The sequence below is a fragment of the Microtus oregoni genome, unplaced genomic scaffold, assembly GCF_018167655.1.
Source record: "Microtus oregoni isolate MIOR12 unplaced genomic scaffold, Mior012 000071F_ref0000514, whole genome shotgun sequence".
In the NCBI taxonomy this organism is placed as follows: domain Eukaryota; kingdom Metazoa; phylum Chordata; class Mammalia; order Rodentia; family Cricetidae; genus Microtus; species Microtus oregoni.
The window spans coordinates 222,682-241,779 of record NW_024543978.1 but is presented as its reverse complement, the minus strand read 5'-3'; the positions used below and the strand labels follow the sequence as shown (position 1 = coordinate 241,779).

General features: G+C 53.3%; 3 protein-coding genes across 21 annotated transcripts; 1 reads left to right on the top strand and 2 right to left on the bottom strand.

Moving 5' to 3' along the window:
• The first annotated feature begins 692 nt into the window (after positions 1-692).
• On the top strand, positions 693-7,434 carry Tcea2 (transcription elongation factor A2). 7 transcript variants are annotated; one of them, XM_041641837.1, is made up of 11 exons: positions 759-866; positions 2,372-2,411; positions 2,511-2,573; positions 2,831-2,957; positions 3,711-3,801; positions 5,032-5,162; positions 5,598-5,654; positions 5,963-6,117; positions 6,192-6,338; positions 6,971-7,042; positions 7,245-7,434. In XM_041641837.1, exons 3-11 carry the CDS (start codon positions 2,520-2,522, stop codon positions 7,251-7,253), a joined length of 843 nt encoding a protein of 280 aa, XP_041497771.1. In that variant the 5' UTR covers positions 759-866; positions 2,372-2,411; positions 2,511-2,519; the 3' UTR covers positions 7,254-7,434. The 7 variants fall into 7 exon arrangements, with proteins under 7 accessions (XP_041497770.1, XP_041497769.1, XP_041497774.1 ...); XM_041641842.1 differs by lacking the exon at positions 759-866 and adding an exon at positions 1,055-1,069; XM_041641836.1 differs by lacking the exon at positions 2,372-2,411 and having other exon boundaries at positions 693-866; positions 2,831-2,936.
• A 411-nt stretch (positions 7,435-7,845) lies between these two features.
• Rgs19 (regulator of G protein signaling 19) lies at positions 7,846-13,437 on the bottom strand. 12 transcript variants are annotated; one of them, XM_041641844.1, is made up of 6 exons: positions 13,301-13,437; positions 10,786-10,890; positions 10,515-10,636; positions 9,104-9,178; positions 8,783-9,017; positions 7,846-8,702 (listed from the first exon to the last, which is right to left on the bottom strand). In XM_041641844.1, exons 2-6 carry the CDS (start codon positions 10,813-10,815, stop codon positions 8,511-8,513), a joined length of 654 nt encoding a protein of 217 aa, XP_041497778.1. In that variant the 5' UTR covers positions 10,816-10,890; positions 13,301-13,437; the 3' UTR covers positions 7,846-8,510. The 12 variants fall into 12 exon arrangements, with proteins under 12 accessions (XP_041497778.1, XP_041497781.1, XP_041497779.1 ...); XM_041641847.1 differs by lacking the exon at positions 13,301-13,437 and adding an exon at positions 13,156-13,293; XM_041641845.1 differs by lacking the exon at positions 13,301-13,437 and adding an exon at positions 13,109-13,245.
• Positions 13,438-16,143: 2,706 nt separating this feature from the next.
• Lkaaear1 (LKAAEAR motif containing 1) lies at positions 16,144-17,064 on the bottom strand. 2 transcript variants are annotated; one of them, XM_041641919.1, is made up of 3 exons: positions 16,675-17,064; positions 16,431-16,553; positions 16,144-16,354 (listed from the first exon to the last, which is right to left on the bottom strand). In XM_041641919.1, the coding sequence occupies exons 1-3, from the start codon at positions 17,062-17,064 to the stop codon at positions 16,295-16,297; spliced, it is 573 nt and encodes a 190-aa protein (XP_041497853.1). In that variant the 3' UTR covers positions 16,144-16,294. The 2 variants fall into 2 exon arrangements, with proteins under 2 accessions (XP_041497853.1, XP_041497852.1); XM_041641918.1 differs by having other exon boundaries at positions 16,144-16,553.
• Between the last annotated feature and the right edge of the window lie 2,034 nt (positions 17,065-19,098).

Below are 19,098 nucleotides of genomic sequence, written 5' to 3'. Positions count from 1 at the left end.
CACTACGGGTACAATTCAGACACCTGTCTTTTGGCACCACAGAAGAGGAACAGGATACCTCTTTTCCTTGCCTGGGCATGGCTGTGATGTTCCTGCGACACTGACTCACTGTCTGATTGCCCTGCTCTGTTCTCAGTGTATAATGTGAATGGGATGATCCTGATCACAGCCTCTGTCATTCTCACTTCACAGGTTGGGAGACTAGCAGAACCTGGGATATACATCCTGTGAGGTTGACTTCAGAGGCTGGATTCTTGCCCAAGAAGTCTTTTCAGAGAGTTGGGGGTCCACACAGCCCAGTGTGAGCCGCATCTGCGCAGAAGCAAGAACGACCTAAACTTGGCTTGGCAACGATTGGAGTGTGTCAAGTTCAACCGGGCGTAGGTTGAGCTGAGAGGTCCCAACGCCACGGAGGCGGAGGCGACCGGACTCGACCAGCGGAGGAGCACAGCTTCGCTAGCAAGCGGCTCAGAAAGGGTTTTGTTCAACACCGCAGCGCAGTGGGTTATCTTTACTCCTCCCCTCAAGCTCCACCCTCTCCCCAGCTTTCAGAGGGTGTGTGTGTGTGGGGGGGGGGGGGACGTAAGGAGGAACTATCTTTAACAGTGGGTCGCGCGCCACGCGCCACGCAGTCGTCTGGGAGTTGTAGTCCCGGGGGCGGAGACTTTTTTTTTTTTATTGTGTTGCACGCGGCCGCCAGGGGAGGTTTGGACCGCGCATCTAGGCGGCGGCGGCGGCGGCGGCCGAGGTCGGGCCGGGCGGCTCAACTGGCGCAACCCGCCGCCACCGAGGTGGTGATGGGCAAGGAGGAGGAGATTGCGCGGATCGCCCGGAGGTTGGACAAGATGGTGACCAGGAAGAGCGCGGTGAGGGGCGCGGGCCGCCAGGACCCTGGGGCCCCCGCTCCGCGGAGACCCACCGAACCCACCCACGGGGAGAATGATACTCAGACCAGTCGAGACCCCTGCCCCGGGCCCGCCCTCTACCTTGTCCTGGGACTGCTGCTTCGCACTGGACTTCAAGTTGACTTGAGAGCCGCCCACTGGCCCCATCGCCCAGCGGTGGTCGCGTGCGTTCTTAGTCCAGCCGTTGTCTCCCATGTCTGCCCCCACCCTCCAGAACCAGGTTTCTCTAATACTCCCCACCCCCAACCCCGTTTAGGCCTCAGGCAGGTGTGGGAGACAGTAGATTCCAAAATGAACCTGTATCCTTGAGACCCTTGTAGACCAACTCTGCCCCTTGTCTTGCCCCGAGGCACTGTGGGCTTGGCAGTCTAGCCCGCCTTTCGGTCGACCCTGGCCACTCTTGTAACCTTTCAGGAGCATCCTTAGAGGATGATGGCACTTGCATCTTTTCTTCCGTGGGTGGGAAGGGACCAGGAGGTAGCCTTAAGGCTAAGTATGACCCGCCCATCCGCGGCACCAATCCCCAGGGCAGCCCAGATGGTGGCTGAGTCATGTCTGTAGAGCCTCCCCAGGTCTGTACTTGGAGTGGAGGGCTGCAGGACAGATTTTGGGGATGCCCCCAAAAGGATTGCCTTGGGTTCCTGTTGTTCAGGTTTGGAGAGCTGGGGTCCACTCTGCAATCACCTGCACTGCAGAGGCTTGGTGGTGCTTCTTTCCTCTAAGGGTGTTAAACCCAAACGACAGCAAGAGTGGAAAGTCACAGACAGGACTGTACAGTGGAGAAGGGAAATGACAGAGGTTCCAGGAGGTTGCAGCAACCTGAGAGGCTGATTGGTGTACAGTCTCGGAAGCAGGATCATCCGCTTTAGGGCCATGAAACAAGGCTGCATTTTGAGCAGATAATTAACACAGATTGGAGGTTAGCTCCAGACCCTCCCATTGCCTCTAGTATGGAAGGTTTGAATGAGCTCATAGTGGCAACCTGGAGGATAGCAAGCACAACAGTGTTGGGTGTTGGAAGAGTCTGTCTCGGTTGTAGGAAGGAGGAATAAAGCTTTGAAGTGCCAGGGAGAAGAGCAGTCTTAGGCAGAATGAGGGTTTTAAGGTAGGAAGAGGAGGAGCCTTCAAGGTGCAGCCTGTCTGTAGATACTGAAGAATAGAGCTTGGTAGGGGAAGAAAACCAGGCTTGTCTGTTGAAATATTTGGAAGTGCTGCACTGACGGATGGGCACTTTGACGAGGCTGCTCTATCACTATGGCACAGATGGACTATGGCTGAGGAACCTGAGTTATATCTCTGAGTGTCCTTCCAGGAACTGGGGCATATTTTTTTTTTTCTATAGTAGTTTGCTCTGTGACCTGATGTGGTTACCATGAGGTCTGGAGGTCACCACAGATGCAGAGTGAGAAACCACCCGATCTTTGAGGAGAGCACTGTTAAGCTGTTTGCCTCAATTTCTTTCCTAGTGATGTACGGCCATGTGCGCAGTGCTCTGGTCTTCTCAAGGTAGAGGAGTGGCTTCCTTCTGACATATAAATTTTCTCTCATGATCAGGAAGAGGTGGGATTGTTTAATGCCCTTTATGAAGGCCGTTTTCCCTTCCAGGAGGGAGCCATGGATTTGCTGCGGGAGCTGAAGGGCATGCCTGTTACATTACACCTGCTCCAGGTAAGCTCTTCCAGTCCTGGACTAGGATGGTTCCAGAGACAGCAATTCCAAGAACAGGGCTCCTTATATGACTCCCACAAGGCTTAGCTGGCACAAACAACTGTTCTAAGGAGAGGGTTTCTGATTCTCTCTGGTGATCAGTGAGGTGGGAGGGGGTGCTCGGGAGAGGTGTCCTTCTGCCCCTGCCCATTCCCTAGCCCTTCCCTGTGGGAGCCAAGAGCCCCTACCACCTCTGACCCTGGACACTTGTCTTGCAGTCCACCCGTGTTGGGATGTCTGTCAATGCCCTGCGGAAGCAGAGCTCGGATGAGGAGCTCATTGCGCTGGCCAAGTCCCTCATCAAGTCCTGGAAGAAGCTCTTGGGTGCGGGTCAGAATGTAAAAGGTGGCTCATGTTGCTCAGTACAGTATAGAGTGCCAGCCCTGCTGCACTTACTCAGGCTGTCTGGTTGTGGGATACAAAACAGGCCAGAAAGTGCCCATCCCTGGGCTGGAAGTGAATGAGCATGATGGCTGTTATCTGTTGTGGTGGGGAGGGGATGGCCTGGGAGGGTGTATGCCGAGGAGGAGGTTTTCAAACTGCAGGAGGTCAACAGAAAAGGAGGCCCAGATTAGGATATTCCAGATGAAGGAGGAGGAGGTGGGGCCGCTACCTATCTATGCAAGAGGTGAGCTAGGCAGACAGCAGCTATTTGTGGTTACAGTGGATAACTGGGCTGCAGAGATGGCAGCCATTCTTGGGCTTTGTCTACAAAACTCTCTGAGACAACTCAGGATCTGCCCCTCCTTACAGTCGTCACATGGCCATTGAGAGGCTAGCAGTGTAAGTTTATCCTGGTCCATAGTTCAGGCTTTGGACAAGGCCCTGCCCATGTTGTCAGAAGAAGCCTTTTATGAGGCATATGCAGGTTCAACCTGAAGAATCACACAGCAGCTTGCTTGAGTGAGGCTTAAGGAAGGTGGGTCCTGAAGAGGCTGGTGGGCTTGCTGGGGACTGGGAGGAAGGTCAGGTGGCCTCCTGGTACTTTGCTTGTCTAATGGCTTTAAGCAGTGGGGATAATGGCCAGGTTGAGGCTGGGCTAGCACCTGGCTGCCTGATCCTGACCAGACTATACCATTTGTTTTCTGATAATGGCAGATGTTTCTGATGGCAAGACCAGGGATCAAGGGAAGAGCACGCCTCTGCCCACATCGTCCTCAAAGGATGCCTCAGGGTCTGCGGATCTCAGGTAGCATATCTGAAGGCAGGTATATACATTTATGCCTCTTGCCTCAGTTTCCTCAGTGGGAAAGGAAGGCTGATGTCCATTTGCCTGGACATTCCCCTGAGGGAGAGGCCCTCTCCAGGACACCATTTATAAGGTTAGCCAGCCTCATGCTGGATACTGTCCCACCCACCGAAGATGTCTGGCTGTGTCTGCCTGGCTGTCAGTGTCATTGAGACCTTCAGTAAGGAGGGGCTACCCAATAGGAGCTGGCCTGGCCCCAGGCTCCCTTTCCTGCTTCTATCTTTTTGCTGCTCAGCAGGATTGGTGAATGGGTCCCTCATGCAAATGCTACTGGAGCTACAGGTGGGCACAGCCCCTATCTCCACATTCAAGCGTTGCCACACCACTGCCTTAAAGGTGGTCAGGGCAGACCTGTTACCATGGAGACGAGGGGCACTGCTAGTCACAGGCCATGGATGACAGGCTGCTTTGATCAGATGGTAGCAGTGGCCAGGCCACAACAGCCTATGCTCTGAACTCTAGCCTAGCAGTCCAGATATAATGTTATTATGTCCTGAGCTCATTAGCACACCTGTACAGATGATTTTGCTCCAGAAAGCCCCCTGATGCTGCTGGTTTCCAGAGGAGAGGGCCTGGTGGGTATAGTATGACTGTTGGACAAGCCTTTCACTGAGCCCAGACCTGAGATCCTTGCCCAGTTTCATTTGTGTTGTGGGGTCACCTGTGACATTATGACTTGACTTTGGGTGACTCTCCACCTCATCTTTACTCCAGGCAACCAGAAGTATCTGCCTTATTCTGCCATTAGCAGACAGGTGTTCACAGCATGGCCCATGTCCTGGGTTTCTTGGGAAGCAGACACTCTGGAGCTAGCAAGAATATCTCAGCCCAGTTTGACCAGAGAGCACTGCTCAGACACGGATTGTTGAAGGCTCTGGCATCCATTTGGGGAGTGATCTGTGATCCACTGTGGACCTTCTAGCCAATGCTCTTCTCTGACGAGGGCAGAGCACACAAGCATTCTATGCTGAACTAAGGATGGACCTAGCTGGGGGTCTGTCAGGATAGAGCAAATGGGCTTTGGGGGTCAGCATGGCATCCGCATTTGCTTTTCTGGGGATTATCACACAGAGAGGGCACTAGGTAGCCAACAGTGGTGTCCAACAGCTGCTGGATGCACAACTTGGCTTAACAAGCTTAGTCTGAGCCCAGCTTGCTTTGTCTCTCTAGCTGCAAGAAGCCAGACCCACCTAGGACCTCATCCACTCCGAGGATCACCACATTTCCCCCAGTACCCATTACCTGCGATGCTGTACGAAACAAATGCCGTGAAATGCTGACTTTGGCCCTGCAAACGGACCGTGAGTATTGCAAGCTCTGGATTTTGACACTTCTCCGGATTCACATGGTGGCCTGGACCTCTGCCTGCTTTAGAGGTTGCTGCCTGAGAGCTAACACTTTCTCTCTTGTTTGAGACAAGGTTTCTCTGTGTAACAGCTCTGGCTATCCTGGAAATTGTTTTGTAGACCAGGCTGGCCTTGAATTCACAGAGATCCACCTGCCTCTGCTTTCTGAGTGCTGGGATAAAAGGTATGCACCACCACTGCCTGGCAACAGCCCTTCTCTTTAGCCCACTGTGACTTAGGGAGGAGGTGGGGTTTTGGAGTCATCAGAACACCTGTATCTTGGGGGTCTCCCAGGAATGCAAGTGCCTTCTAGAGCTCTGTGCAAGCAGAGGGGTGGCAGGTGGAAAAAGCCAGTGTGTGGGGGGGACTAATGAGGATTCCCTTTTGCAGATGACCATGAGGCCGTCGGTGTAGACTGTGAACATCTGTCAGCTCAGATCGAGGAGTATATCCTTTGTACAGTGTATACAAGGTCCAAGACTTCTGGTAGAATCTGTAGGCCAGTGAGTTGTGCATCTCCAGTAGTTGTTAGACACCATTGGCAGATTATCCAGCGCTCTCTTGGGGTGGTCCCCTAACTTTACCTGGGCCATAGATGAGTAAGGGGCTATGACTACTTAATATATAGATCTGGGCCTCAAACAGGAACAACACTATAGCCCCTCAGTTCCCCACAGGGCTTGAGTGGGCAGACTCATGACTCCAAGGAGGGGATGGAGCTCAGAAACCTCAGATGCATCCTTAAATACCCTTACGCATCTTCCTGGACGTGGGAAACACAGACATGAAGTACAAGAACCGTGTGCGGAGCCGAATCTCCAACCTGAAAGATGCCAAGAACCCTGGCCTGCGGCGGAATGTGCTGTGTGGTGCCATTACACCCCAGCAGATAGCCGTGATGACATCAGAGGTGAGCCCCAGTGGAAGGGCTGGGGCAGGCTGTTTGTATAGAGCTGCAGGCTGAGCACTTGGCCCCTTTATCAGGAGATGGCCAGTGATGAGCTGAAGGAGATCCGTAAGGCCATGACCAAGGAGGCCATCCGTGAGCATCAGATGGCCCGTACAGGTGGCACACAGACCGACCTGTTCACCTGCAGCAAGTGCAGGAAGAAGAACTGCACCTACACGCAGGTTGGGGTCCACTCTATCTCCCTTGGCTGGGACCTCAGGGCACACCAATCCTCTCCATGGATACCACCTTTGTCCCTACTTCTCCTGGTCTGGGGCTCTGTGCTAGGGCTAAGTGGCTTGGCCCTGCCCAGCTTGGAGAGACAGGAGTGTAGTCTTCTGTTTGGCAGTGGCTGTGGGACCTTCAGACCCTGCTATGGAGGTGGAGGCTTAAATATTTTGGGGAGACCATGTGGATTCCAGGACATACTGGGGACTTGGGAAGAGGGAAGTGTTATTAAGATGCCTTATGGAAGCTGCCATCATCTGTAACAGGGCATGAGGGGCAGAGCAGCTCAGTCTCCACTACCTGTAAGGACTAAGCCCTGTCATAGGTTTTCTCTTCCGTCTCCCAGATGACCAGGGCCACTGGCATCTCTGCTGATCCTTTCAATATATAGACCCTCCTTTGGGAATGCTGTACTTAGCCAACACTCTGGACTCTACTGAGCCCAGTTGTTCAGGCCCACAAAGATCTCTGTTGTGGTGATCCACCTTTTCCATAGACTTATGGAGGTTTTAGAAGGTTGAGGTCACTGGGAAGTTTCAAATCAAGTCATCAGTAGAGATCGGGGATTCAGCCACCCACCTTACAGGTGCAGACTCGCAGCTCGGATGAGCCCATGACCACTTATGTTGTCTGCAACGAGTGTGGGAACCGCTGGAAGGTAGGTAGGTGGGCCCAGAATGCTCACCTCCAGTCCTGTCTCAGAATATATTGGACCTGAACTAGGAACCAGGGCCCACTGTACCGATAGCCTCCTGGAAGTCTCTGGGGAGGAGCCCCATGCCTGTCCATCCTGTTACTGTCCTGGGGGGTGGTGTGTGTCACGTGGGGCCTTGGCCAGACACTTCCCTACCTTCCTACAGTTCTGCTGAACCCTGTACGCACTGATGTGTTGTAGTCCTGGCCATGGCTAGCATTGCCCCCTCCTGCAATGTTCTTGGACACAGCTTCTCTGGAGATCCCCAGAAGGTGGCATGCCCTGTCCCAGCCTGTCTGCCTGGTGTGCACCTTTCTGCCCTTTGTCCCTCATTATTAAATGTTTTCTTTTGCCTTCCTCTGGCCTTGCTCCTGGTAGGGGCTAAACACTGGCTCCAGCTGGGTCTGTCCTTCCATTGCTCCCTGGGCTCAGACAACACTTGAGCTAAGCTGCCTTGGGCAGTGTAGGCAAGAACATGTCTGTGATTCTAGGATACTGGTGGTCTGCTCATCTGTGTCCCACCATGCTGACTATGTGGGACTTGTTAGAACAGGACCGCAAGCCCAGTGTTCACCCATCCTCACCAGACATGGCAGCCCAAGGACCTGGTACCCTCTCAGGATGTTTTGCTCCATCCTTCACTCCGCTCACCACATGGGGGAGGATGGTCTCTGGGCTGAGGTCAATTCTAGCTTCAAATTGCTGAAACTTCCAGCAACTTGAAGGACCAACGTAGTGGGTGCTTTGCTTTATTGGACCCATAAGATGAAGATGACATTGTACCCAGCTACCTTGAGGAGGCCAAGCCTCTAGGAAGACATCTCACCAAGTACACAAGGGTTTGGGATAATCTGCAGTTGCATCTTAAGCCTTTGTGGAGCACTGACCCACTTAAGAGTTGAGGCCAGTTCCTAGAGCTATACCTTGGGCAGGGCCCAGAAGAGTCTGGTGGATGATCCTCTTCTCTAACCTCCTACCCCAATTGTGGGATAAATGGAAACTTGCTTTTAAAGGGTCAAGAATACTATATCATGTTTTTGGCATGTGCAGGAATACAGATGAATGTGAAAGCTTTCTTTTTTCTTTTGATAAAATGTACAATAAGGACATGTTTCCAATTTTAAAGTTCATTAACATATAAAATATAAATGGGCTCTTTTTTTGAGCCTGACTCTGAGGTCCTACATCTGGTTCTGCAGAATAAACAGTCTTGCTACAAACCTGTTGGCACAGAGGTTGTTCTCTATGAGAACATCTCCTGGGCACGTGACTGGAGGGTCTGAGGCACCATCTCGGAGAACCCCCAGCTGGAACAGGCTAGGGCAGAGCAGAACATTGTAGTTGCCACTGGGACTGAGTCTATATCCAGCCAGATGGGGCAGGGTTGGCCCCTAGTCTGCCCACAGGAGCAGGGCATCTGTTTGGCAAGCACCTAGGCCTCAGAGGAGGACTGTGGGGCCCCCTGGAGTAGCAGAGAGCGGTAGGCGGGGGAGGTGAGGAAGCGAGGATAGGAGTCCCGGTGCATGAGGGTGTAGATCTGCAGCTGCGCATCATCAAACGTGTGTGGTGATGGCTCTTGCATCTTCCTATTGATGCCTTCTCGCACACGGGAGTCCAGGCTCACCTGTGTGGCAGGCACCAATGTCAGGAGGTGGGGCGGGGCCCTTCCCAGGCCACCCTCACTTATCCCTGCATCTGGCGCACCTCCTTGGGGGACAGGATGGACACGTAGTCCTCATAGATAAGTCGCGCCTTCTCGTCCACCACATGTTGGTTGGCCTCTGCTTTCAGCTCCTCACAGGCCAGCCAGAAGAGCATGTTCTCTTCGCTGTATTCTGTGCGCAGGAATGCCCGGAATACACTGCGGCCCGTGGGGCTATGCATTAACTTGTCAAAGGACTGTGCCCAGCTCTGTACTTCCTCAGGACTTGGTGGAGTGCTGCAGGTATTAGGGCCGGGCCATGTCAGAACTGAGACGTGCACACAAACACACACGCATGCACACACAGTGGTGGCTGTACTCACCAAACTTCACAGCTGGGGAGGGGTTGCAACTTGCTTTCCCGAGAAGCCTGCCACGCTCGCTGCCGTTCTTGATTCCTAGTGGCAAATGAAAGTGGCACTACCTTATGCAGTTGGGTTCTCCACACACCACTCTGGCACGTGGTTGCCTAGCACCAGTAAGTCTGTTGCAAGGAAGGAAGCTCCTAGTGTGAGCCTTCTTCACATCCTCTTGTTCCCCCACTGAGGCCTCTTTCCTGGTCAGCAGCTGGACTGTTCTGGTTCCTGGTATCATTCCCTCTCTTTGGACTGCTGGGTAGAACCATACTCCTTAGCCTAGTTCCAGATCATTCTAGAGATCACTGAAAAGTCTGCACTTAAGGTCTAATATCAGCAATATGACTCGTTGGCTAATGTAGGGTAAGAGCCCCTCCAATGTGTCTGTACCTGTCTGATCCTGGATCCTGAACACTGCCTCCAAGGGAAACTTCTTGTCAGTATGTGCTCAGTTGGCACAACGAGCCTCATTCCCAAACTTGTGAAGACAATTCAGTTCCCACCAGGCCTGGCTTCTCAGCAACAATACAGCTCAAGCTTCCAGTGAGCCCTACCCATTCATATTTCACTCCTTGAATCTTGCTTATACATAGTGCTGGGTGGCTTGCTGTTCAATAGAACCCTCAGTCTGTGTAAGGTCAGATTGCTATAAGGTAGGAAACTTCTACTGTCTCTCCTACTCCTGCCATCAGACACCCCCAAACCTTAAATACTTTTCTGTCCAGGGCCAGCTGTTCCCTTACCCAAGTCTCTTCTCAAATGTGTCTTCTACTGCACGTAGTCTGGGGTCTGGGCAGCTCTTAGTGGTACAAACAGGTTTTGGGTAAGAGCATGGACACCATATGCATGCCACTTGCTTGGCTCTTGAATGTAATACCCCAGCATACTAGGTTTAAAGGACACACGAAGGGGCTGGAGGATTTCTCAGTGTTAAGAGCGCTCATTCTTCCACAGACCAAATGCTGGCTCTCGACCATTTGTAACTCCAGTTCCAACACCTTCTGGCCTTTTCAGGTTCCAGATATGCCACAGAAACATAATCAGGCAAAATACTCAGACACATAAAATTTAAGAGCCATATAAAGTCCCTTAGAGTATCTGGGCACTACCAACAAGGCTCAGCAATCTCTAGACAGGGCAATGCTGTGGCTGGGGCACCTGCCTAAAGCTAGTTTCTTGGAAGCCTCTGGAGGGTCTAGGGAGCAGGACTGGGTCTGAACCCTAAAAGCCACCTCATCCCACCCCTTCATGCTTCTGTACCTCTCCCATGAGCTGCTCCCCAGGTCCACATACCCGTTTGGTGCTTTATGAACCATGTACCCCTGCCCAAATGCCCTGGGGTCTTCCCAGTGCAAGCTGCACCCTCAAGTTCACATACCAGGAGCAACTGCAGCAGCAGCACCAGCATAAACAGCAGGGGTTGCGACTGGGGGGTCCTGAAGGGGCTGCATCATGGCTGGACATCAATGGGGGCCTGTCTGCCTCCTCTGGTCCTGTGTGCTGAGGAAGAGGGGGTTGCCTCAACCTCCACTCCAGAATTCACTGGACCCTATGTCTCTGCCCACCTGCCCAATGGACTGTGTACCCAAGGTCATGACATTTTGGGCCTCAGGTGTCCAGGAACCCAATTAAAGGTGGGGAGTGCCTACCTGTTTCTCAGCCTCATGTGGGGTGGGCATGGGTGGGTGGAGGGGGTTGCCAGGTTCTGTGGTGCCAGCTCTGGATCTTCAGTGCAGTCTGGGAGTCTGCTGGATCTGAGAAGAACATTGGATTTCTGACTGAGGTCTGTGATCTGGACCTACCTTGTAACTCTGCACCCCACCTCAGGGAGAGGTCCCTCAGAGGGAGCTTGGTCAGAGCTCTGCCTTAGCCTTCTACCCCAAGCCTGCATGCTTACCCCATATAGAGGTGCCGGAGATGGGGATACTGCAGTTGGGCCTCCCATAAATGGCTCTAAGACACCCCCATCTGCTCAGTCCCTGAGAAGCCGGAAGCCTGGGTTCCTCTTTCTTGGCTTCCGGCTCCTGGCCCCTCCCAAGAGGACTGGAGCTACAAGCTGGTATGGAGGTAGGTAGAGATGCTACTCAGATGACTGCAGAGGGCTAGGTCTGAGCATTGAGTACTTGAGTGGGCCTCAGAACGACTTCCTGAAAGTGAGGAATGGGGTGGAGGGGGGGTATGCCCTGATGAGGTGCGTACTCAGGTAACAAGGTTCTTTGGCCCTCGGCTGCCTCAGACACTCCCATTTAGGATGCAGAAGCGGGGAGTGCTAACTATGGAAGCTGGAGTGGCAATGTGGGAGGACCAGCTGCATAGTGAGAGCCTTGGGCTCTTCAATGGGTTTTCACAGGGTTTATCATTCTTGATGTTTGGACCACACTTTCATGGGGGGGGGGGGAGGTCTAGGAACCTCTCAGGCCACTGAAAGCTGACTTCAAATTCCAGTGTCCCCAGGAGAAACATAAGCTAAAGCATCCAATTAGCATGCTGGCAGCAGTTTTGAATGCCTCCTCTCTCCCCAGCCTGTGCCCATTTCTGTCCAAGATGGAGGCCATCCAGGTTTTAAGATCTCTGCTCTGTCCACCTTCCTCTCGTCAGCCTGGGGCTCACATTACTTTTGACGAGATTCACCCTCCTGTAGCTCCTCATCCAGCAGAGGTCTTTAATCCTGCTCTTCCTCAGCTCTGTCCACTGAGGGTGTAGCCTCACCACCTGACTTGACTTCTGAGATGATGGGTTCCCAAGTCTCCCAGCATGCAAACCAGGACACAGAAGGAGCTTGGGCTGTACTTCCCTGGGGCTGAGCTTCTAGGGAAAGGAAGGGGTATGGTAGCCTGAAGTCTCTAGGCTCTCCAGAGTTGTCCTTCATACCCTCACCCTGAAGACCACCCCGCAGCCGATGCTCCATCTCCAGTCAGCAGACTGGACAGGGAACAGCCTAGGGTGTGGGGCCTGGATGCTGGGGTCCACTGGGGGCAGAGACGGGTGCCTGCCCTTTTCCCCACGTGCAGGTTCTGGTCCTGGCTCCTTGTACCCATCAATGGTCAGTTGGGACCACCCACGTCGTCCAGGGTGCTCTTGACTACTGCCTCCTTCTTTCTGGGGAAGGGGAGCCCAGACTCTGAATTAGGGTTTTCCTGCCCTACCTGCGAATATTGGAGGGCTCCTTCCCTCCCCAAGCCTCCCAGGCGTTGGCCCCCCAAGTCTATGCAGAGAGACCAGATGCAGCAAATCTGGTGTCTGAGGACAGAAGCTCCCTGGGGAATGGCTGCCGCGTTGCTCCACAGAAGAAAAAAGAACGTCCAAGCCTGCCCAGTCCCACCCCCTAGTCCCCCCTCCCCGCTTAAGAAAATGGGGCAATCCCAGAAAAAAAAGTCATAACCTTTTGCGGGGGCTAACGGGTTCCATTCCCACTTCCATCCCACACTGTCATTGTCCTACCTGTACCTCCATGGCAGGCCAGACCTCTCTCACCATGGCGAACCCTGCTGCCCAAGCCCACCTGAGGAGTGGTAGGCCCCCACCCAGTTCCTGCTTTCTGCCGGTGGGGTCATCTGGAGGGTTGGTCTCTTCTTAGCGGTCCCTCTCGCAGTCTCTGAAGCCCCCACCCCTTTCTTAAGGAATTCGCCATGGCGCCCCACTCACCAGCGACCTAAAGGCGGATGGGGGCGGGAGGGCCAGGTTCGGTCTGGGCCCCACCCTGGCTGCCGAAGGGGCGTGCTCTAAAGCAGCAGGGACTTAAGTCAGACAGCAAGATGTACTCCTGGGTATTCGCGAGGTAGGAAGGCGCACAGAACCCCGCTCGGGTGGGGCCGGCGAGTGCAACATTCACCCCTAAGGCTTTCCAGGCCGAGTGGCTAGAGGACCTGACTCGAAGGGTGGGTAAGGTGGTGGATCGGGTGTCTTGTCTGGCCCCTCCCCACTAGGCTAGCGGGCGGGAGACACGGAAACCTGGGTTCTTCCGGCCCCCACCTCTAGCAATTACTTCTCAAAGCTCCGAGCTGAAGAAAAAGGGGAACCTGGCTGCGGCTCTCCCTCCCCCACGCGCAGGGAGTGGGCTCCGGTTCCACCGCGACCCAGGTCCACGTGGACCGGTTGCTGAAGTCCGGGCACAGCCTGCATTTACACCGCCGGGGCCCGTCCGCGGTCCAGCGCCGCACTCACCGCCGAGTCCCAGAGTCACGCCGCCCGCGCGCTCCGAAGTCCTGCTGGTCGCCGGGGAGGGGGCGCAGGCGTAGTGCGCAGGCGCCTCCGCGGTACTTCCCCAAAGAGAGGGGCCGGGACTTCCTCGAGCCCCAGCGCCTGCTCGCCCGCAGTGCCCCGCCCCGCGCCCGCTCCCGCGCCCCACCCGCGCTGGCGTGTCGTCCCGCGGTAGCGTGGCATGGTGACCCTGACACGATTGAGCCGGCGCTCCGTCTGGTTAACTGGGTTTTCCCAGCCTTTCCTTTATGTGATAGTGCAGTGTGGGGCACCAGAGTTGAGCCCCCTGTGTTCCTTGGCTCGTCTGGATTTAGAAGAGACCTTTGGGAAGGACTGGCCTGTGGTACTGCCCTGTCCAGCCAACCCCTTCGCATTTCTGAGTCTGGTCTGTGTCACCCTGCTATGGAACTTTCCCAGAAAAAGGGAGGTTCAGGAACTATATAGCTTGGTGGGCACTGTGGATGCAGGTTCTTATATCAAATTACCCTGAAAGTTTCTGGGGCCTGGTTGAGTCCCTGTTGACCCCTCAAACTGCTCCAAGATAGCCTTTTCCACAAACGGTCTTGCTCTTTGGCCAACTCTTCAGATCCCTTATGATTGGGTACAGATTTGAATTAGATCATTATCCCAGCATGCTCTGGGTTATGGTCCAGGGACCCTGACCCTACTTTAGACTTGGTCTGTAGGGTGTACGTGGTTGCTTGGGCCATGTGGTTCCTGTTCTTCTTAGCACTGGAACACAGCCTGATCAGTTCAGGCTTTGGGATCTTGCTAACAAAAATGCATTTCAATTGTACAGGTTGTATGTGCTCAACACACAAGTCAGAGGTACAAAGCAAATACTTCACAAGATCCCTTCAGGCAGTGGGGCAGAGGCAGACAGACTTAACCTGGAGCTGACTGCAGTGGACCAGAATGGGAGACACACAAGAAAGGGATGGGCTGAGAGGTGAGCAGGGCAGGATATGGCCATGATGTGCAGGGAGCCTGGATGAAGAGAGAATAGTTGAGAGCCTGGGGCTACCAGGCTTCCTGCAATAATGTGTGGGACTTGATGAATTGACCACAGAGCCCTTTGACTGCCAAACTGATGGATTCCAAAGCAAGGTAGAGGCTAGGAGCCCATCTGGACAGTAGTAGCTGCTTCAGATAATAGTCCTGAGAGGTGGGCACAGCTCAGAACAGGGAGGCCCAGTAGATATGGGTCGATAGCAGGTGCAGACACCAAAGCTAATTCTGAAGCATGTGGTGTGGGCCACTGGCCATGGGTAGAAATCAGTGCATTCTACATGTCTGCTCACTTGCTCTCTGTCTCCCTGCATCTGCTCACCACTCAGTTAACATCTAAATTCAGGAAGGAGAACAGGAGCTTCTGAGCAAGCAATGCCAGTGGGGTTGGAACTTTAACCCAATAAACTCTTTTCCAGAGCAGGAACCCTAGCTACTCACAAGCCCCACAGGTGCCATAGGCTTTGTATCCCTGAAGGATTTCCTTCAGACAGAGGGGTCCTATGCCACCTTCCTTAGCCTTCTTGGTAAACCCAAGAAACATTCACTAATGTGGAGATCAAGTGGCGGTCTTTGTTCTCCCTCTGCTCTGAAGTGCTTATATGAATCATTCACTGTGTGGGACACTGCAGCGGCCCTAGGCATCTCTGTGACCACCAATGAAGAAATGCAGGGTCAGAAAAATGATGAAATAATGGCATAGCTTTACTAAATAGATGAAGTTTTTTCTAGGCACTTAGCAAATCTCCAAGAGACAAGTCCTGGGGTCCAGACTCCAAGGAGCTTGCCCAGAGGAGCCCAGCACTGGCTATCATCTGGTGTGACTGTCATTAGAGGGCTGTATCTGGGTGTGTATGACCATCATTCCTGGATGAAGAGACTATTTTCCCTGCCCACACTCATGTCCAAACCTACCATTTACTGCTCTGCCATCCTTACCACTGCCCGAAACCCCCTCCCCTCCTCCTGAGAACCGCTGCTGATTTGTGGGCGCTGCCATCTGGGTTTGGATCAAGGCTCAGGGCAGCAACAGGCCAGAAAGTGAGAAGGGTCATGTGCAGGGGAGAAGACCAGCTGAGGAAACAGAGCCCCGGGAACTGGCCCTCAGTGAGCGGACCACAGTTTTGATCTCTTTTTCCTCCTTCCCTTCTGTTCTCTGTTTCATACAGAGCCAGTGGGAGCTTCCATGCAGGGACAGGGAGCTGTCTACCTCCTTACAGCTCCCACCTCTCTTCAACCTGCTGGGTAGAGGCTGAGATGGAGGACAAGGCCAAGGGGCCAAGGCACCACAGGTTCTGCAAAGAGCCCATGCTGTGGAGAAGAGGAAGAAGAGCTGCTCAGAAACCAGGGGCTTTTCAGAGTCTAGTGATCGGAATGGGATGGGTGGCTTCCTTGCTGTGTTCCATGTTTGGTGGACAAGTGGGCACAGGAGGCTGTTTCTGACGAAAGGGAGGCTGTGGGTGAGCTTTCTGTCCACCATCCAGGGACCTTGGCGAGGAGCGCCCCATTCACAATCTGTTGGTTCTCTGGGCATAACTAACTGGACTCTCCAAAGGCCAGCTTTGGCTTTGCCGTCATTCTCCCTCCCCGAATGCCACCCCAGCCCTCAGGTGGAATGATCCAACTTTGAAGACAACCCTGATTTCTGGGGGTGCTGGTGTCAAGGCAGGCTCACCCATATCCTTTCCCACATTGGTACCTCCCCTCCCCACTACCTCTATGGTTGCCTGATGGGGGCAGGCGATTGGGAGATAGGATTATCTTAACGTCTCCTTACTTTGGAGAGCCATCACTGTGACTGTGGCTGTGGGAGGTGGCATCTAAGCTTGCCCTTCCCTCCGGGAGTCCAGGGGGAAAAGAAGGGAAAGACCCGAGAACCCTCGATGAGAACTTTATGTTTGAGGGTGGGGAGCCCTTGTAATCCTGGGGCTCTGTAGGCCAGGGTCACCCTCATCGCGGGAAGATGCTGCCATCTACCGCCTCTTCCAGGATTGTCTCAACACGCCTCCGCTGCGGAGAAAGGGGCTGGTGTCAGTGTGTGGCGAGGCACGGGGGCCCTCTCACCCGTCTCCGGGTTTGCCCGCACCTCCTGTCGGTCCAGAGGATCGGGGATTTTCGTGGGCTTCAGTTGGGGTGGTAGGAACAGTTCCAGCCGAATGGCGGCGCGCGCTGAGCCCTGCCTCTGGATCAGGAGAGCGATTTCCTCTGCCTGGGAACCGAGCTTACTGAGCAACCCTGGCGAGCGAGCCAGAGACTACCCGCCACCCGCCTCCTCCCGCCAGCTCGGTGGGCTCTACTTTGAGGACGCCCCCGGGAGACCCTTTGCATACCCGCATTCGCGTGTAGCGCAACCTCAGGGCGCGGACTCGGCCGCGGGCCTCTGCGGCCTTGAGGACGCCCAGAAGCCGATTCTGACGCTCGGCGGGTAGTTCGGATGCCTGCGTCCAGGCGCGCGGGTCGGGCATGTTGTAGGGTATGTCCACAGACTCGCGTGGAAAGATGGAGGCGGACGCGCCTGCGTCGTCGAGCAGGTCTCCAAAGAGCAGGTGGCGGCGGCGCTCTGTGGGGGGCATGGCCGCCAGCCTCTCCTGACTCAAGGCCCAGCCTGGCTTCGGGGGCTCTGTTGCCCTCGGGTCCTTCCTGCGTTTCTCACCAGCTCCAGCTACTGGTGCACTCTTTTTGGCCCGCTCCCTTGTACCCTTTACTCCTGGGGATGGCATGCTTCAGTCTGTAGAAGAAAAGGGGGAACACTTTGGCTCCAACTGTGTTCCTGTGAAACTCCTTGTAGCTTTCTTATTCAGATCTCTAACTGGTAGCCGACCCTGTGCATATCTGCGGTAAGGTGTGACTTCTAATCCTCTCCAGTTTTAGAAGCATACCCAATTTAGGGCTGTAAAACCAAACGGATGGTCCTGCATGCCACTGGTGTTCCACAGCCGCATCACTATGGTTAATGGGTCATTCAGCGTCCCCTAACTCTGGAGCTCTGCAGTTGGCCTGGCCCTGTGCCTCCGTCCCTGGTCTTTGGTTGGGGGTAAGGTTAAGGGTATGGCCTTTCATGACTTCTTGGACAGAGGACCCCATCCTGAGAGTGTGTGTCCCATCAAGAGAGACCCCATCTCTGCTTGAGTGTGTATGTGAATGTGTGGTATTGCAGGTAGGTAGGTATATGTGTGTTCGGATCTGTGTGTAAGGATACTACACATTTATACATAGAGAAGTTCAATCTCTGTCCTTCTGGCCCGTGGGTAGAGATGTGGGGAGCAGTACCCAGGGAAGAGATGACAAAGGAGGAATGGCTCAAAGTGGGAAAAGGAAACCAAGCCTAGCAACCGTCCCTGACCCAGCAGCAGTTCCTGACTTCCTGTAGGTGAGAGGTAGAGACATAGTTGTGTGCTCTCCCCTAAATTTTCTAACCCCTTGCCCACCTACCAACTCAGCATCCAGGCCTCCCCACCCCAAGTCCTCACACCCCCATACTTTCTGCCTTTTCCGTGGGAAAACACTTCAGTTTTGAGTCTCTGGGTTTGTTGACTATGTTGCTTAGCAACCTGGAGCCCCACCCTCCCAGCCTGGCAGTGCCGGTGCACCACTATGCAAGCATTAAGGTACAGGAATTGGGGCTGTGTGTGTGTGTGTGTTGTATTCTGTCCCAGGTCCTCTTCCATGGTCCCTTCGAAGTCACTGCGAGTTTTTCACACATGGGTCTCAGATTCACTGTCCTGGTCTTGGGGGCTGGCTTCTGACTCCTTGGAGCTAGCTTTCTGGGCAGAGCTCCTACAGATATTTTTGTGATTAAGGCCCACCTTAAATCCTTGTGGGAACTCAGAACCCCCTTTCACCAATTCTGGGGCAAGTTTGGGATCTCAGGGGTCTAGAGGTCTACCAAGATGAGACTTGAGTTTTGCTAAACCCTAACCCTGTTTAACCTTGGATGGCAGGTCTTAAAGTTCTATAATCTAATGAGCACTCATTAATTTAGTGATTTTAAAAATAACTAGTTCAATTTTTCTAACTAGTTCAATTTTTAAATAACTTTTATTATAAAGAAACTTGCAAATAAAAAAAATCACTTTCTTGGGGCTGGAGAGATGGCTCAGAGGTTAAGAGAACTGACTGCTCTTCCAGAGGTCCTGAGTTCAATTCCCAGAAACCACATGATGGCTGACAACCATCTGTAATGAGACCTGGTGCCCTCTTCTGGCCTGCAGACATACATGCAGGCAGAACACTGTATACATAATAAATAAATAAATCATAAAAAAATCACATGCCAAAATTAGCAAGACCCCACATCTATACATCCCAATGAACTTCTATACAGTTAAAACAGCCTTTTGTATTGAAAACTGTGTAGCTTCACATTGGATTTTACTCTTTCAGTATCAAATACATTTTTGTGCACTTACCCACCACCCAACTCCAAAATACCTTTGACTAAGTTAGAACTAGAAAAACAATTAGTAGGCTGGAGAGATGGCTCAGTGGTTAAGAGCATTGCCTGCTCTTCCAAAGGTCCTGAGTTCAGTTCCCAGCAACCACATGATGGCTCACAACCATCTGTAATGAGGTCTGGTGCCCTCTTCTGGCCTTCAGGCATATACACAGACAGAACATTGTATACATAATAAATGAATATTTTTTTAAAAAAGGAAAAACAATTAGCTTTTTATCCTCTTTCATAACTTGTGTTCTTACCTGCATTCAATTCTTCTTCATCTCCTAATATTTAGTCTTTCTTTTTCTCTTTTCTA

What these genes read in the sequence shown, in the direction of transcription:
- Tcea2 (XM_041641835.1), top strand. Translation starts at nt 798, where the DNA reads ATGGGCAAGGAGGAGGAGATTGCGCGGATCGCCCGGAGGTTGGACAAG. An exon ending in TGGTGACCAGGAAGAGCGCG is followed by an intron (nt 867 to 2,510) that starts GTGAGGGGCGCG and finishes TTTCCCTTCCAG; the next exon opens with GAGGGAGCCATGGATTTGCT. An exon ending in TGCGGGTCAGAATGTAAAAG is followed by an intron (nt 2,958 to 3,710) that starts GTGGCTCATGTT and finishes TGATAATGGCAG; the next exon opens with ATGTTTCTGATGGCAAGACC.
- Rgs19 (XM_041641843.1), bottom strand. Translation starts at nt 13,258, where the DNA reads ATGCAGGCTGTGCCCGGACTTCAGCAACCGGTCCACGTGGACCTGGGT. An exon ending in TCAGCTCGGAGCTTTGAGAA is followed by an intron (nt 10,891 to 13,121) that starts GTAATTGCTAGA and finishes TGTTCTTCTCAG; the next exon opens with ATCCAGCAGACTCCCAGACT. An exon ending in CACATGAGGCTGAGAAACAG is followed by an intron (nt 9,179 to 10,785) that starts GTAGGCACTCCC and finishes ATTTGCCACTAG; the next exon opens with GAATCAAGAACGGCAGCGAG.
- Lkaaear1 (XM_041641918.1), bottom strand. Translation starts at nt 17,064, where the DNA reads ATGCCATCCCCAGGAGTAAAGGGTACAAGGGAGCGGGCCAAAAAGAGT. An exon ending in TGCGCTACACGCGAATGCGG is followed by an intron (nt 16,554 to 16,674) that starts GTATGCAAAGGG and finishes CTCGGTTCCCAG; the next exon opens with GCAGAGGAAATCGCTCTCCT.